Genomic DNA, 18069 nt, shown 5'->3' on the forward strand with positions numbered 1-18069 from the left:
TGTCCCTCCCTCCATTTTATGCATGAAGAACATGGGATTTGGGTAGGGGTTCAAAGACATACAACTATAAGTTTCACAAAGCTGGGGCTTGAATCTGGGTCTCCTGAAATGAAGTTCAATGATTTTTCTACTTTGTTGAGGTATTATACAGTAAGATAAGGTAGAATCATAGGATTCAGAGGTGGATGAGACCTCAAAAATCATCTAGTTCAACCGCTTCATTTTAATGATTAGGAAAATGAAGGTAAAATGTTTCAACCAAGGTTAAACAGGTAAAAATGGAGTTGAAATTTGTGCCTATGTCCTCTAATTCTGAATATGGAACTCTTTCTAGAGCTCTCATTAGGAATTTTGGTGCCTAGGGCAAGATAAACAACATTTGCCACCAGCTCAACATGTTAAGATAAATTCAGTTGAGAGAAAGGGCAAGACTACAGCAGAGTGAATGTCTGGCAAGGGGAATGAGGTGAAGACCAAGATCCTAGGACATCATAGTTATGGGAAACTTTAAGGCTTATGCTGAATAGGTTGTCCAAAAGGCAAAACTGGACCAAGAAAGAGTCAATTTAGGATATGACTATGACTGCAATACTGGGAGGTAGGGAAAGGAGGGTGAAAGTGGCCATCTGGTAGTTTGTCACTTATACTAGTGATTCTTGTTAACTGGATGCTAAGATAAGTTGCTGCTAAAGGAGCATAAAAGATATCGGTGCCTTCTATGCTGTCTTGGGTTATAATTCTGGTTATATTATTCTTGTGGTTTTGAGTCTTCCCACTATATTGATACCATCAAATAACAGGTTAGTTAAATTAGAGCTGCTACACTTCGTTGAAGGTAAAGAATAAATGGGGCTGGGATGGATTGGAATGGCTTTTCTTAAGTGACATTTGAGCTGGTTGATGGCCACCTCTATCTAATCCTTGCTTCTGGGAAGACTGAGGATGGTGGATCTCTAGGGCTCAGGAGTTCTAAACTTCAGCCAAAGGATCCTGAACTGTTTGGAATCAATGTGTTGAAGCCACTGGGTTACCTAGAACAATCAGCTGAGATAAAAAAAACTGAGCAACTATGTTTATTTGTGATGGCATTGGGACTGTAAGTGATCACTGTACTGTTAGCCCAGGAAGGTACAGTCTTTAAAAAGAAGGAAAGAAAAAAAAAGAAAGTAAAAGGCACTTGAGCAGGACCTTGAAGGATGATTAAGATTTAGGTAAATGGAGAGAAGTGGAGGAAGGTCATTTCAGGAAAGTAAAATCCATTGATAAGGGACTCTCTTGCTCCTTGGAGATATCCCATGTTACTCTACTGGTTGATTTTGAAAGGTATGCACTCTTCCATGAAGTCTTCCCTGGTCACACAGAAAACTGTGTGAAAATTTTCTTAGGTTATTTTGTTTGGAATTCTCCTTTACCCCCTTCATTTTTGTCAGATATGCTTCATCCAACTGTCCATCTGAGTCATCTGGCTGCCTGTCCAGATACTGCCCCCTAATATTCTTTCCACCTGGATTTAGGACAATCAATCCACTCAGCTTTGGAACTTCTACCCCATGACTGAGCTGTCTTGATCTCTAAATGATTAAATGTGGGCTCACCTAGTCAGTTATTATTAATCTACCCCCCCCAGCAGATCCAATTTTTGTTTTTATGTTTTTGCAAGGCAAATGGGGTTAAGTGGCTTGCCCAAGGCCATATTACAACTAGGTAATTATTAAGTGTCTGAGACCAGATGTGAACCCAGGTACTCCTGACTCCAAGCCCTGTGCTTTATCCACTACGCCACCTAGCCGACCCTCAGATCCAACTTTAAATCCCATCTAGCCATTTTCTCTGCCACTGTGTGGAGTGTGGTATTCTTTCTTCCTCCCTTGCCATCTCCAGCTCTCAGCTCAGTAATCAAATGAAAGGTATATTAAGCAGCTGCCCTATGAATGGAGCCCAATCATCCTCTTGTGTCCCTCTTACCCTCTATTAGAATGATGTAAACTCTTTGAAGACACCTTTATACCTTCTTTCCTTCCTCCCTTCCTCCCTTCTCTCCTCCTTCCCTCTCTTCCTTCCTTCCTTCCTTCTTAGCTATGAGAGATAGGAGACCAGATAAGAGCAATTTAAACACTGCCCCCCCCCCCCCGCAATGGATAGAGGGCTAGATGTAGAGTAAGAAGGACCTGAATTCAAATCCATCTCAGATAATCTTTCTAATCTCCATCTGTGAAATAGGGACACTAATAGTGCCTGTCTGAGAAACTGCATGTAAAGTGCTTTGCAAACCTTAAAATTTTAGCTGTTATTAGCCACTTACAGGTATAGAAACTCCCTTTACCATGACACAGACTCACAGACTCTCAGGGAGGGCGGGCCATCTTTTCTAGTCCAACATTTCCCTAAACAGGAATCCCCACTCTAATATTCCTGACAGATCCCTTCAAGTCCCTCCTTGAAGATCTCTTTATGGTTTAAAAAGGACTTCCTCCCTATAAAATTAGCAGCTGACTCCCTGGCAACTAAGTGGTACACTTAGCACTGGGTCTTAACTCAGAAGATCTGAGTTCAAATTCTACTTCTGACACTTAAACTGTGTGACCCTAAGTCAATCACCTCCTCGGTTTCTCCAATTGTAAAATGAGGATCATAGTAGCACCTACCTCATGGGGTTGCTATGAGGATGAAATGAGACAATATAGAAGTGCAAAATACTTGTTTAGTTCCTTCTTTTTTTTCTTTCCCCTTTTAAAAATTATATATTATTTTATTTTTCCTCTAGTTACACATAAAAACAACTTTTAACATTTGTTTTTAAAACATTGAGTTCCAAATTCTCTCCCTTCCTCCAGCCTCACTCCACCTCATTGAGAAAGCAAACAATTTGATATAGGTTATGCTTGTGTAATCATGTAAAATATTTCCATAAAATCATGTTATGAAAGAAGACAAATCCACCCCCTGCCAAAAAAAGAAACTTCAAGAAAAATATAGTTTAAAAAGTATATTTCAGTCTGTATTCAGACATTATCAGTTTGGGGGGATGGATAGCATTCTTCAACAAAAACTCTTCAAAGTTTTCTTGGGTCATTGTATTGATGAGAAAAGATATCCTTCACAGCTGATCATCCTATAATATTGCTATCACTTTGTATACAGTCCATTTCACATCATATCTGCTCATATAAGTCTTTCCAGGTTTTTCTGAGAGTATCCTGCTCATCATTTCTAAAAGTATAATAATATTACATCACAATCATATATAGCAACTTGTTCAGTCAATTCCTATCTGATGGCCATCCCCTCAACTTCCAATTCCTTGCCACCATAAAATACCTGCCATAAATATCTTTGTTCCTATAGGTTTTAGTTTTCCCTTTAGTTTTTTTTTTTTATCTCTTTTGAAATACAGATCTAGTAATGGCACTGCTAGTTCAAAGGATAGATAAGGTTTTTATAGTTCTTTGGGTATAATTCCAAATTGCTCTGTGGAATGGTTGAATCAGTCCACAACTCCTTATTTTCTTTTTTACTACCTTGCTTTAAGCTGCCTTCTTCCCCTGGAAAATCACCTGGATGAATGCTTACCAGAATTTACATTTGAGAAACTATCCATGCCAACCACAGGCTCACTTCAAACCCCACCCAGTCCTAGCAGGGTGGAGAATAATTTTCCTTCCCTTTTTGGCTCCATTTTATGCTTGTCTTTCCCCATTAGAATAAAATTTCCTTGAGGGCAGGAACTATGTTTCTACTTGTATTTGTATTCTTAGAACTTGGTCCATTGCCTGGCAAATTTTTGGTTGTTAAGTCCTTCCAGTCATCTGATGGTGATACCATTCCAGATTTTCTTTGCAAAGATCTTAAAGAGTGGTTTGTCATTTCCTTCTCCAGTGGATTAAGGCAAACAGAGGTCACTAGACTTACCCAGGGTCACACAGCTAACAAGTGTCTGAGGCAGGATTTGAGAACTGGCATAAAGAAGGCAATTAACCAATAATTGTTGACTTGAGGCATGTGTTACAAGTATCATCCTCATTTTCAGTGGGGAAAATGGACCAGAGAAAGGAAATGTTGATTTATTTGTACATCTGGAAAAGACATTAGAGGTCATCTAGTGATAGATGGGGAAACTGAGACTGATAGAGAGTAAGTATCTTGGCGAGTGTTTAAGGCAGAGTTAAAACTCAGTTCTCCTGACCCCAAGTATAGTGCTTTATTCACTCACTGTACCCTAGGTAGCTTAGGAAACTTAAGTTGCATGATTTGCCTTGGTTCATTCAGCTAGTAAGTAGCAAAGTCAGGATTTGAATCCAGGTATTAGGGACTCCAAGTCCAGTGTTCCTTCTGCTGCCTCATGGCATGGTTATTCCTATTATAGACCTTCCCCCCTTGACTATTTATAGTGAGCACATATATGTTTTTGCCAAGCTTAACTAACCCTGGTGGTGCCTCCTGGCTTTCCTTTCATAGAACTGTTGTTATAACCTTCTCTGGGCTGTTCAGCATCTCCGGGCCTGGCATTTCCTGGTCCTAGTGCCTCAGGGCTGGAACTGCCACATAGGTTGGGGTTTGGTTCCTTCCCTGGCTGGTACCCAAAGAATGGGGGGGGGAGAGAGGGATCAAAACAGGAAAGAAATCAACTTAGGGTGTCAGTCAAGATGATCTGGAGTCAGAAAGAATAGTAATTTTTTCTGTTGTTCCCCTATTCCAACTTTAGGAAAATTCTTTCCTGGGACCACCGTGCTCTAGTATTTCCTTCTTTGGGTCCTAAATATGGGTCCCCTCATCAGCTACTGACATCTCCCACCCATGGATGCTTCATAGATTTTATAATTTGGGGCACAATAGATTTGGAGTCAAAAGACTTGAGTTTGAATTCTATCTTTGACATTTATTAGGTAGATAACTGTAAATAAATCACTACCCTTCTTTGGCATTCAGTCTCCTATTCTGTAAAATGAAAGGATCAAATCTGATGGTCTCTAGTTGCTTTTAGATCATCATTGAGGGATTCTGCATTTCCTATTAGCTGCCATCCTTGGACTTGATTCTACCTTGATCATAGTCCTAGGCAACCTCAATACCAGGAAACTCATCATCCTACCTTAGAGATTATATCAGCTTTGGTGCTTATCCCTTCCTCATCACTACCACTTGGTTTTGGAGGACTAGAGGCTGGAGCAAAGAACTCCCAAATTCTCCATTTTAAAGAGGGGTTCAAAGACCCAACAATTCTACATTTCTCACCAGATAAACTATCTCTCCCCAATTGTTCCACTTTCTGTCCCCTTTTGGATGATGTCTTTCCCCATTAAATTGTAAGCCTTTCTAGGACAGGGAGCATCTTTCTTTTTCTAATTTGTATCTCTAGCATTCAGTGAAATGTCTGGTATATATCAGGTGCTTAATAGATGTTGATTTACTGACTGTCCAACTCCTTCACTCTTATGCAGATGATTCCAAGTTGTATTTATCCATCCCTTTTTTTTTACTGAGCCTCAATCCCTGTGTCATCAAATATAATTTGGACATCTGGAATTAGATTTCCTCTCAGGTTTCTCAAACTCAACATGTCCAAAATCAGAATTCATGATCTTGTCTTTGTTCTATCCCTAACTTTTCTCTTTTGAATTTTTCTCCTACTGTCTAGGTTATCTCTATTCTGACTGTCCACAAGAGTTAAGGAAACTCAAATCTCAATTTCTGAAAGAGGTTCAAGATTGCATCTCCTCTGTCTCCTTCCTTAGCTGTGGGGGTCCCAATCCCCCTCCCCCCCATTATCCACTCCCCAGTCTCCCTTCTGTCTCCTACTTTCCCTATTCTGCTCTCTCCCTTCACTCCCCCTGCCTCTTACTACTTTGGAATGGACTCCCATTCACATTGCATGTATCTTATATGGTTTTTTTAATAGGTCTCCATTGTGAGAATGTGAGCTCTTTGGGGGTAAGGAACTGTTTTTGTCTTTCTTTTTTTAATCACTCTAGTCCATCTTCTCCAGATCGTTCTTTCCCATCCTTTCAGCTACACCTATTCAGCCTGGATTGCTCCACCCCTGGACTATTGAGAAAGTCTCCTAATTAGCATGTCTTTCCCCACTCCAATTCAGCTGCCAAGATTTTTCTTAAACAGTCCCAGGTCTGACATATTGTGCTTCCCTAGGACCTCCAGGAGAAAATATGAAGTCTTCTGTTTGGCATTTAAAGCCTCAGACCTTCCTATATTCCCGGTCATAATGGTTCACCCGCTTCTCCTTCCTTACCTATTACTCCCTAGGCCCGGGCTTCGTATTCATCGATTGTTCCCCATGTCTGTGATACTCTATCTCCTCTCCTCACCTCTACCTTTATTTCATGTGTGTAGCAAATGCATCTCTAACTTTCTTGTTTGTCTCCCCCATTAGAATGCAGTTTCCTGGAGGGCAGGGACTGGTTTTTTTTGTTTTGGAATTCTTACAATGTTTAGTAAAGTGTCGGTATACTGTGAGTGCTTAATAAATGCGTGCTGCCTGACAGTAATGTTAGCTGCTCTTGACCCTTAAAGGGGTTCCCCCCCAATGCTCCATCCAATCCCCACGGAGTCTCCCTGGGGAAACGGAGGCACGGGGCAGTCCGGGGCAGCCTGGGGCTCGCAGCCCGGCCCCGCGGCCCGCCCTGGGTCCGGCCTTAACAATGGAACCGCCAAGAGGGGGCGCGCGCGCGCGGGCGCCGCAGCTCCCCGGGGCGCCGCGGGGGGCGCTGTGGGCGGCGGGCTCCGGCGGCGCCGCTCTGGGCCGCCGCGCCGGCCGCTCGCTGCCCCGTATAAGAGGCGGCGCCGGGCGGCCGCGGGGCTCAGTGCGCGCCGCCGGAGCAGGAAGCGGAGCTCCGGGAGCCGAGCCGGGGGCGCGCCGCCGCGGCCTTCCTCCCGCCGCCGGCCCCCCATGGAAGCCCCCCTAGCCCGGCTGCCGCCCTATCTCGCCCCCCCCATGCGCTGTCCGCGCTGAGCCGGCCTCCGCTCGCCCGCTTCCCGGGCTCCGGCGCCCCCTTGCTGAGGCGGGGACCCCCGAGAGCGGCCGGAGGACATGCCGGGGCCCGGCTGGTGCGGCGCGGCCCCGCTGCGGGTGTTCCCCTCCGTGTTCGCGGCGGCCGCCCTGCTGGGGCTGCTGCCGGTGCTGCGGAGCCACGGGCTCCAGGACGCGGTGACATCCAAGGTGGCCACCCTGGGCTTGTACCTGGGCCCCGGCGACGGCGACGTCACGTCGGCGCCCCCGGAGGTCCGGCCGGACGACCGCGTCACCCCCAACCATACCAAGGGCCTCCACGGCAAGCCGCGCAAGCCCTTCCCGGTCCTGGACATCGACTACGGCCACGTGCGGACGCCCTTCGAGGTGGCCCTCTGGATCCTGCTGGCCTGCCTCATGAAGCTGGGTAGGTGGGCCGCCCTGCCCCTGGCTGGGGGGCCCGGAGACCCAACTGCCGGAGCCCCCCGCAGGGCCACCTCCTCCGGGGTCTGCGCCGTTGCTGAGGAGCCCGGGGCACTCCTTGAACGGGCAGACCCGAGAGACCAATGTGTGTGTCAAGGCTGGCAAAGGGGGCACTTTTCCCCGGGTCCGAATGGCCGTGCCCTTATTTGGTGGTGAGGCATGTGGTCTTTCGTTTTGTTTTTGCTGCGGACCCCTTGCGTTTTGGGTGGGCTCTGTAACTTGCTTGAGACCCAGGCGGACTTGACGTTTAGGTGAGCCAGGACTGAGTTTGTTTTGGGGACCTTGAGGGACTTTGGGAGTTCAGAGGTGCCCGTGTCCATGATTCACTGCCAAAGCAGTCACCTTTGCGTCCTGTTGGGGTTGGCAATCACCTGGAGTTGCTGTGGATGTCTGTAATGCTCCTCTGTTCAGCTTATGGGCCTGGGTAGACCTTGGGAATCTCTGAGCTAGATCTGGGCTTGGGGAGGAGCCTGTGTGATCTTGGCTGCTTACCAGATGTGTCCCAAATGGGTATTTAGCTTTTTCTTAAAACTCAGTCTGTGCCTGACCATGGTCCTGGCCTGGGAGCTGGAGGAATGGGTGAAGATCCTTCTGCATGGGACATCCTCCTGTTTGGAGAAGTGATTGTATTGACTGGGGTGGGGAGGGCAAGGGGAAGGATGGCTGGGGAGGATTCATGGCTGAAAAGTGACGCTTCCCTGGAGAGGCCCAGGTGGACTGGTCCATTGTCACATGAGTGATTGATGGACCAGCCTGTCCGGACCCTGTGATGCCCAGCAGTCCCAGTAACCTGACTGGTTTTGCGTCAGGGAAGTCTTTTAAGCTGGTTTGGCCCTGAGCCAGCTGTGGGAGTTTTGGTGACTTGGGTGTTACAGGGGCTTGATAGAGAACCTTTCTAAAACCTTCCCAAGGACATACCGGAGTGATGTCAAGACATTATGTTTTTTGTTGGTACAGTCTTCTCTGGTTCACTATGTAGCTTTATATAGCTTATTTAGGACAGGGATATGACAGGCACCCAGGCAGGGTGGGCAAAAGTCATCTTGCCCAGGGTTCTGGTTCTGGCTTACCCTTCTAGTGCCCCCACTGCAGCTGAACTTCCTGAAGCAGCAGGAAGGGAGGGAGCCTCATCTCCTGCTCCCAACGATCCTGTGACCTTGGCAGGATGGAACTTCTCTCTGCCCCAGGCTCACCTTCTGTAAAATGGGGATGGTTTTCAAGATGAAGGCTGTGCCAGTTGTCTTTTAAATCAGTTTGATCCATCAATCATTAAGTGCCTGGGATGATGGTGTGAGGATGATGAAGTTGGATTAGAGACAGTCTCAGAGTCAGGAAGTCCTGGCTTCAAGTCCTGCTACTGAGCCAGCACCGCTGAGTGACCCTGGGCAAGTCCTTTACTCTTCTCAGCATCTCTCTTTAATACTAAGTTGCAGAACAGTTTGTCATTTGCTCACAGCAGTTCCCTGTGTCAATGGAATCACAAGTCTGGACCCACACAAAGGAGCATGGCATCTACTAGTTGCCACAGATACCAAAAGGAAGATGAAATGAAAATCAGTTACCTGTCAGTAGCGTACATTCGCATTATAATTTAAGGAGGAAGAGAGTATTAGCAATTAAGGGGCTCGGGAAAAGCCTTGAAGATGTGGTGCTTGAAGGAAAGCAGAGCTTCCAAGAGGTCTTCCCCTTTTTGAGTTCATGAAAAGAGAGCTCAGCAGCATCTAAATACATAGAAGTAAAAAATTACCCCCTCCTCCCACTGGTCCATCTGGGCAGGGCCTCTCCTGTGAGGCAGGGCTCAGCACTCACTTCCACTCCTGCAGGTGGAACAATCCAGGACCCAAGTCTACCTTTAACTCTTGGCCAGTCTGCAGGATCTCCCTCAGGCTGAGTTGCTAATATCACCAAATCTCAAGAGTTGGAAAGTCCTCTTATGATGTGTCAGCTGTATCTGACTCTTCATGACCCCATTTTGGGTTTTCTTGGCAAAGATGCTCATTTCCTTCGTCTATCCACTGCATCACCCAACTGCCCCTAGGTCATCATACCCTTACCTGTATAGAAATGCCCTTCACAGTATCCTAGCTGAATGGTCAGCCAGCTCTTGGCTGGTAGGTCCTTCCCAGGAAGGACCACCTACTAACTCCTAAAGTGACCCTTCTGCTTGGACATTGTTCTAATTGTAGGAAGTTTGTCTTGCTACTTACTACTTTAACCACTCTCCTGTTTTAACCCTTCCTTATAGATCTGCCTGCTGGTTCTTGCAGACAACTTTTCAGATTCCTGATGCCTGCCATCATGCCTCACTGTCTTCTCTGGAGCAAATTTGCCCTAACAGTGTGACAGACTACACCTAGGCTTAGGTTGCTTTCCTAGCAGACCAGTCTACACTCCTCACAGGCTTGTAATATATTACTGGCCACAATAAAAAGGTCCTCTGGGGCCAGCATCATTGAAGTGAATGGGTTAGGGGTGGAAAAGGACTCCAGAGTTCCCAACCTCTGAATTCTACAGAGGAGACAGCTCTAGAAAGAAGTGAGGTGCCCAGGGCACACTGGGTCAGAGCAGAGACCAGAACAGAACTCGTGGGTAGCCAGTAGATTTAAGGTATCATCCTGAGACTCTGGGATTGGAGACAGCTCTCCATTACCTATCCATATTAAACACACACACTGTATTCACAAATGGTCGCCTCTAACCTATGACAGTTGAAGTGAACAACACCAGGATCCAAAGATTTTAAATTTCTCATGCCAGGGAATCTTGAGGCACTGGTTTGGAGATGCAGCTTACAGACTTTTTCCTTCTCTGTGAAGCTCCTTTCAGGCCAGCTGTCTGGGGAGTTAATGAGCTAGAGGTGATGTGGGGTACCCCTGGGGCTGCTCAGGCTGGCTCCCCTGACTGTAAAGCAGATACCCAAGAGAATGAGTGGGCTATTTTGGAGCCTTGCCTTTTTCTCTTGCCACCCTATCGTAGGCAGGAGCTCTGCCCTGAGCCCTGATTCTGTCAACTAAGGCAGCTGTTTCCCTGGCAAGGCCCCCTTCCTTTAAGAATAGAAAGTGCTGTGTGTGATGCTTCTTTTTATCCCAAAGCTTTAAATCAGCAAACCACACCTTGGGGGGGGGGTATTGTAGGTGGAGCTGGTTAGAATCCTACAATATTAGATGTGAAAGGGATCCCAGAACATAAGGGTGTCAAAACTGGGAAGGGCCTCAGACCCCAGAAGTGCTAGTGCACACTTAAGACACCCCTTCTAGAAGGGACTGTAGACATCATCCAGTCTAAGCTCCTCTTTAGAGAGCTTGCTGGATGGAGGAAAAAAAGGCTCCCAAATGTGGAACTGGAAAAGTTCTCTCCCTTTTGTCACCCTTGTTTCTCTATCTGAGAAGGAAGGAAAAGGAGGAAATAAACGTTTATTATGTCCCTTCTTCATGCCAGTCATTGTGTATGACAAATGTCACCCCATTTAGTTCTCACTACAACCCTGGCAGGGAGAAGCTATTATTATCTCCATTTTACAGTGGAGGTAAAGCGACCAGCCCAGGGTCACATAGCTAGAAGTTATCTGAGGGAGGCTGAATTTGAAAAGTTCTTCCTGATTTTGTCCACTGTACCACAGAGCTGTCTCTAGAGACAGGCGTGTCTGCCATGTCCTTTGGTGGAGGTAATAGGTTCCATGTTCCATGGGTAGAGCACTTTCCCTCATTTTCCCTCGGTTTTCACTTCTATAGAAAGATGAGGTTGGACTCATTGGTCTCCAAAATTCTTTTAAAGTCAGTGGACTTGGATAAGTAGTTTATTGAGCTTCAAAAATGCAGTTGCTTGGGGATCTTGCTGGCTGTTTAAAATAAGTTCCTAGAAGTCCAGAATTGATATATTAACTAGTCCTATGAGCAGTGGAAGAGTTGGAGGCATTAGATTCAGTGAAGGTGGTTGGCCGTGTGAATGAATTGGAAGACTCTACTAAAAGTATAATCATCCACAGAGCTGGTGGGGTCTTTTGAAGAGATGTTCAAGGTAAAACCGATCTCAAGGCAAAGAAGGGCAAGAGTAGGAAGGGGCCTTAGAACACAAAATATCTGGACTGGAAAAGACCTTAGAACAGGACATGTTAGTGGGAAGGGGCTTTAATGTTGATAATTTCAGGTCTGGGGAAGGACCTTGGAACAGGGCATGTTGGCTTGGGAAGGGATGAGTTAGAATAGAGCTGGCCAACCCTACTTTAGAAGGAACTTTAGAACAGATTTTGAGAAGGTCCCTTAAAAGTAGTCTGTTGGAACAATCAGTCACCATCCTTTGTTGGATGGAGTAGTGACAAGACCAGAACAGAACCCCAGTCTCCCAATTCACAAGTCACTTTTCCTCCTAGTACCATGTAATAACTGCTTGGTTTTATCATCCAGGATCTGTGAGAACATCCAGACACTGTCCATTTGAAGCCTAATAGATAATAAAGCCATTCTACTTATCCTCTGATCAATGCTCAAGAGCTTCTATTATACCTTGAGGTCTACTATACTTTTTTTGAAGTGCATTTGCATATTGCCTATGTATAACAATCAGAAATAGAGGTAGTGGTAGTGGTTGGTTGGTTCTTGTCCTTCATTATCTAAGAAGACTGAAATGACATCACTTTGTTTGATACAAATGACAGCGTGTCCTAGTATGGCTGATCAGACCAATATGAGCTCAGAATACTCTCATAGGTTGGGTACAAATCGTCCATGTGAACACCTGGGGTGGGTCCTCTAAACTTACAGATGTCACCTTTCTTGTGGTGGTAGTGGTGGTAATGGGCATCATCCTTTGTAATCAAAGAGAACCATGTTGTATGTCATATGTATGATGGTATGACTTGTACATTGTGTTTTTTGTAGTGAGGGGAATGTTGTGCAAAGACATAGTTTTCCAGAATCATGATCACCCCATGGACTGATTTTTTTTTATTTATTAAAGATTTTATTTATTTTGAGTTTTATAATTTTTCCCCTGATCTTCCCTCCCCCCCACCCCTCCACCCCACAGAAGGCAGTTTGTCAGTCTTTACATTGTTTCCATGGGAAACATTGATCCAAATTGAGTGTGATGAGAGAGAAATAATATCCTTAAGGAAGAAACATAAAGTATAAGAGATAGCAAGATCTGACAATAAGATATCAGGGTTTTTTTTTTTTTCCCTAAATTTAAGGTAATAGTCCTTGGTCTTTGTTCATACTCCGCAGTTCTTTCTCTGGATACAGATGGTATTCTCCATTGCAGACAGCCCCAAATTGTTCCCGATTGTTGCACTGATGGAATGAGCCAGCCCATCAAGGTTGATCATTGCCCCCATGTTGCTGTTTGGGTGTACAGTGTTTTTCTGGTTCTGCTCATCTCACTCAGCATCAGTTCATGCAAATCCCTCCAGGCTTCCCTGAATTCCCATCCCTCCTGGTTTCTAATAGAACAATAGTGTTCCATGATATACATATACCACAGTTTGCTAAGCCATTCCCCAATTGAAGGACATTTACTTGATTTCCAATTCTTTGCCACCACAAACAGGGCTGCTATGAATATTTTTGTACAAGTGATGTTTTTACCCTTTTTCATCATCTCTTCAGGGTATAGACTGAGGAGTGGTATGCTGGGTCAAAGGGTATGCACATATTTTTTTTACAAATAATGTTTTTTTATATATTAACAAAATATTCTTGTTTAAGAGTAAACAAAATACCCCCTCCCCCAAAAAAATATAGACTCGCTTGAGCGATAAAGGGGAGAGAAAAAAATTAAAATTAAAAAAATAATAGTAATAATTGTAGGTATGGCCAGGTGGTGCATTGGACGGAGCACCAGCCCTGGAGCCAGGAGCATCTGAGCCCATATCCAGCCCCATACACCCAACAATCACCCAGCCATGTGACATGCAAGCCACCCCAACCCCACTGCCCTGCATGCAACCCATGGCCTGATTTGATAGGAAATAGTACTTCCGATGATGTCTGGATGCTGTGGAGTCCTTGGCCTTTTGAATGTGGCTTCCCTCCCATATTAGTGAGGCACCATAGCCAGACTGTGACAAGAACTTCTGGGGTCTACCCAAACCTTATTCTCCATCATCTAATTGTCAGCACAGCCTTTCTTCTCAGGCCTCAACCCTGGACTGTGACCACAACGTATATCCAGGCTCTTAATGATCTAATCAAGGTCTGTGCAGGCTTTTCCTCTCAGGGCTGCAGCCATACTCCATCTGGAACCCAAAGTCTTTGGTTCCCCATAACTCCTGAGGAATTATGCCAGCAGATCACTAGTTGGCATGGTTTATGGTTGGCACTGCAATGGTATCTGGTCTTCTTCAAACCTTGGACTTTGGTTCTTGATTATTGAAAACATTCTTGGTTAAATGCTTTTGCTCTGGTTCATCTTGAACCAGTCCAAGAAGTTCACCTCTAACAACACACTACCAATGCCCCTGGCTGTCCCTTTTAATCATGGTTTCAGTCCGAAAATTAACAAAATAGAACTGGAGTTCTATTCCATTATTCCTAGCTGGAGTATCCAGGTACAATGACCTGCTTTGAACACTAATTTTTTCAAAGTAAATAATGTCAACTAGTGATCCTAGTGATCTGGCAGCATTATTTCCATGACCTGCCTGGGAAAAGTTGAATAAAATAGATTGTTTTGAAACTGGTTGGGAAAATTTTTAACACATTGACTATATGTTGCTCAGCACAAGTGGAACTGTAATTCCATACATTGGATGTACCTACTGATAAAAACTAAAAGGGTGCAGCTATGTGGAACTTTGAATGTCACTAAGTCAGTCACTAAGCCCAGTCTCAATAATATAAGAAAGACCCTCATCTAAAAGGCCAGTTGAGACCAACACCAGAAGGCTTGTTTCCCATCTTATCAGGCCACTGGATTAAGAAGATTCTGGAAGAGTCAGTGAGGTCTTTGCATGACACTCTCCACACTTTTATCAACATAATGTACATGTCACATCATCATCCACTTGATGTCATGGTCTTCTTCGATCACAAAGGACAATGATCATCATCACAAAATTGAGGACTAGCTGCTGTCCCTGCTTTGCCTCAAGTCATGCAGACCATGGGCAAGCAGAGGTCCCCTCTGAAGGCCTGGAAACAGACTTTTTTTTTTGCACCCTTACATTGTTGCCTCTCCCTGTTGGAAGAACATTGACTTCTCAGTAAGGCAGTGGAAGGGTTTGGGGCTTGGCAGGGCATATTGAGAAAGGGTGTAGTCTGATTAAAAACAAAAATAGAAAGATGAAGATCTTAGTTGTTAGGGGAGACAGGGATAGTTGAGGAAGTAACTTAAAAGCTTGGCAATGAAGCCAGGAAACCGCCCCCCCCCCTTTTCTGTCTTATCCAAATCTTCTAAGACTTAGTCCCAAGTTTTCATCTTTCAGGAAGCCCACCCTGAGCACTGCAAACCACAGAGGGTCTCTGACTCTCTTCTTCCTCCTTCTCCCTGTCTTCCAGCCGCAGTCTCTCTCATCAATCTCTTGTCTCTCTCTTCCTCTCAATATGTGTTGGTTGCTTGGTGGTTAATCAGTTATTACCTCATGAGATCAGATCAAAAATTTAGAGCAGTTAGGAGGGACTTCATCTAATTCCTCCTCATTTTATAGATGAGGAAATGGAGGTGCAAAAAACCATAATGACTTGCCTAGAGCACTCAGCTAATAAGTTTCCAAGGTAGGATTTGTACCCAGATCCTTCTGGCTCCCAAATCCATAGTTCTTTCCACACTCCACCATCCCCCTACCTTCCATACAGATTGAACCCAGAGAATTTTAGTGATTGGCCTACTGTTGTAAATTAAGTACAGAATAGATTTAGGATTCACACTAGAATCTGATTCTGAATCTAGTGCTCTCTGTGCTCTTTTATTCTCACATTTCTTTCACTCTGTTTAACCTTTCCTCTGCTTTATGTCCTTCCTCTCCTAATAAATTGTATGTTGTTTGTATTATACACGACTGGCTAAGTGACCTTTGGCAAAGTTATTGTTGAACCTCAATTTTCTTATCTGTAAAGTGGGAATAATGGTTGCTTCGCCTACCTCACAAAGATCTAATGACATGGAAAAGTCCTTTGTAAACTATTAAGGGCTTTATGAGTGGAAGGTGGAGATATCATTTTTCTCTTGGAAATCCAATGGGGGATTTGTGCAAGACTGCACGGAGGTGGTCATTAAATACTTGCTTGATTGGTGGTAGCCTGTTGGCTCCTCACAGCACCAGCTGTGGGGAATTATAGGTGGGTAGGATGGCAGATCATTTATAGCTCTTAGAAAAAACAGTGCTAAAATGTAGACTTGGTAAACCTGGATGAGACCTGAGAATGTAGAATTATAGAACTAGAAGGGGTAAAAAATATTGAATATTGAGGTAAAAAATATTAAAACTGAGAGGTACCTTAGAACATTGACATCTGGGTTGCAAGGGATCTTAGAGATGGTTTTGTTCAACCTCCCTCATTGAGATGAAGCAATTTGCCCAGGGTCAAACAGCTGACAAGTGAAAGAACTCAGACATAAGTCCTGGTCTTTTGACTCCAAGTCTGATGCCCTTTCCACTCTATCAGATCAGGAAGACTTGGACTGGCTGAGCATGGCCAGATGAGTTCCAAGTGGGCTGACCTAGGAGAGCCCAGGACCAATTTCAGGCCTGGACCCTGTTCCTAGGACAGCAGAGCTATGCTCCCAGCAGTGGGTCCCTGTTCTGTAATGGTGACTCCCCCTTCCCCATCTGGCTCCCTGCCAATGCCCTTTCTCAGAACTCTTGAGTCAAAGTTTGGACCTAAGAGGACAGGGTATAAAAATAATTAAGTACCAAAAATGCCAACTTTAAAAAACCACAAATCTGACATTCATAACTTAATGAAACTGTAGAAAATGATGTTAAACATATATGTACCAAATGATATAGCATCTAAATTCATAAAGGAAAACTAATTTAATTGCAAAAGAACACAATAATAAAAGACTTTCAGTGTCCCTCTCTATGAGCTTAATATATTTAACAAGCAGGTAAAGAAAAATAAACTGAACTGTAGGAAAATTTAGGCCAAAAAGATTCATGGCATCTTCTGAATGAGATTATTAAAGAATATGCATATTTCTCAAAGCACCACATGGCATATTTACAAAAATAGACCACATGTTAGAGCCTAGAGAAATTGCAAATAAATGTATTAAACACATCCTTTCTAGACCACAAAACAATATAAATAGTAAACAGTACTTGGAGCACTGGCAAAAGACAAACTCAAAAAGAGACTTGATAATGAAATCTTACTCAACAAATGTATCCCCCCCCAAAACCATAAATGATAACCATGTGAAAGATAATAATGACAACTTACCAGCATTTCTGAAATACTGTGAAAATAATCCTCAAAGGAGAAATTATGCTCCTAAAAACACACATTAGAGCAAAATAGAAAAAGAGTATTCATGCATTTTTTTTTAAAAACAGAACACCTGAAAATAAGCACAAAAGAGAAAATGATGAAAATTAGAGGAAAAACTGATAAATTGGAAATCAAGAAGACTATAGCACTAAAATCAAAATCCTAGGCAATTTTTTTTTCCTGGGCCCTCCTCCAAGGATATCCCTTTGGCCTAGGAACAGCTGAGTGTTCAGGGTTTGAAAAGTTACTACTGGCAGAGCACACTTTTACACAACAGGCCCTTAGAAAGGGAAGAGTTTTGGGTTGCCTTTTTTTTTTTTTTTTTTTTTAATCCCTGGGCTAGAGAACCACTAGGATTCCCTGAGATTAGGAGCAGCTGGCCCAAGTGAATTATCTGGACCAGAAAAATTATACCTTCCTCTGAGGGCTAGGAAGAAAGTTCCTTGAGACTTTCTAGGTGATGTCGTTGGTTTTAGAAGGTAGGAGTTTTTAGCTGTCTACTTAAATCTTTGAGAATGTGGTTTCTAATATTGGGATTCTAGGGTGGGGAGGAGCTGTTTGGACAGCTATCACCCAACATTTGTGGCGACTAGAGTCCTGTGCTGGGTAGGCCTAGGTTGGGTTTTAGTAGAAATGCCACTTCCTTAGTGAAAAGGGGGTGGGAAGGGGTAGGAGGAAGGGGGTGAGTGATGTAAGTTCTCCAGTGGATGGGGTAGTCATAGAAGGAACCTGTGGGTAAAAGGCTAACCCTGAACTTGAGGGCTCCCTCAAGTCTGGCTACAGTGCTTAATTATTTCATTCTGTCTCTTCCTTCCTCCTTCATGATATAGTTCATAAAAAGAACCTATAATAAAGAGAGGAGGGAGGGAAAAGGGAAATATTGGCTGAAGCTCTCTTGGGCCTGGGTCCCTCAGGTTGAGACTAAAAATTGAAAACAATGACCTCTGGCTAATGCCAAGGATCTCTTGTGTTGAGAAGGATCTGGCCCTATGCCTTGACCTTGTAATATGACCTTAGGCCCTCAATTTCCTTATCTGCAAAATGAAAGGGTTGAACTAGATTATCTCAAAAACCAGTTTCATCTGTGACAACCTACCTTCAAAGACCTTTCCCAGGTCTGGCATTCTCTTCTGAGGTTTCTCTTTTAGTTCTGACACTTTGGGATGTAACATCTGTGTTAAAAAGTCACTTCCAGCT

At 44.2% G+C, this 18069-nt stretch overlaps 1 protein-coding gene across 2 annotated transcripts in view; it reads left to right on the top strand.

Annotated features, from left to right (window-relative positions):
• The first annotated feature begins 6831 nt into the window (after positions 1-6831).
• The window catches only part of SLC9A1 (solute carrier family 9 member A1), a 72120-nt gene continuing 60882 nt past the window's right edge, over positions 6832-18069 (top strand). For both annotated transcript variants that reach the window (XM_074217999.1, XM_074218000.1), the window contains exon 1: positions 6832-7388. In XM_074217999.1, coding sequence (XP_074074100.1) covers positions 7043-7388 — 346 coding nt within the window. In that variant the 5' untranslated portion in view covers positions 6832-7042. The remainder of the gene's footprint in view (positions 7389-18069) is intronic.

The sequence above is a fragment of the Macrotis lagotis genome, chromosome 1 (genome assembly GCF_037893015.1).
Source record: "Macrotis lagotis isolate mMagLag1 chromosome 1, bilby.v1.9.chrom.fasta, whole genome shotgun sequence".
NCBI classification, from domain to species: domain Eukaryota; kingdom Metazoa; phylum Chordata; class Mammalia; order Peramelemorphia; family Peramelidae; genus Macrotis; species Macrotis lagotis.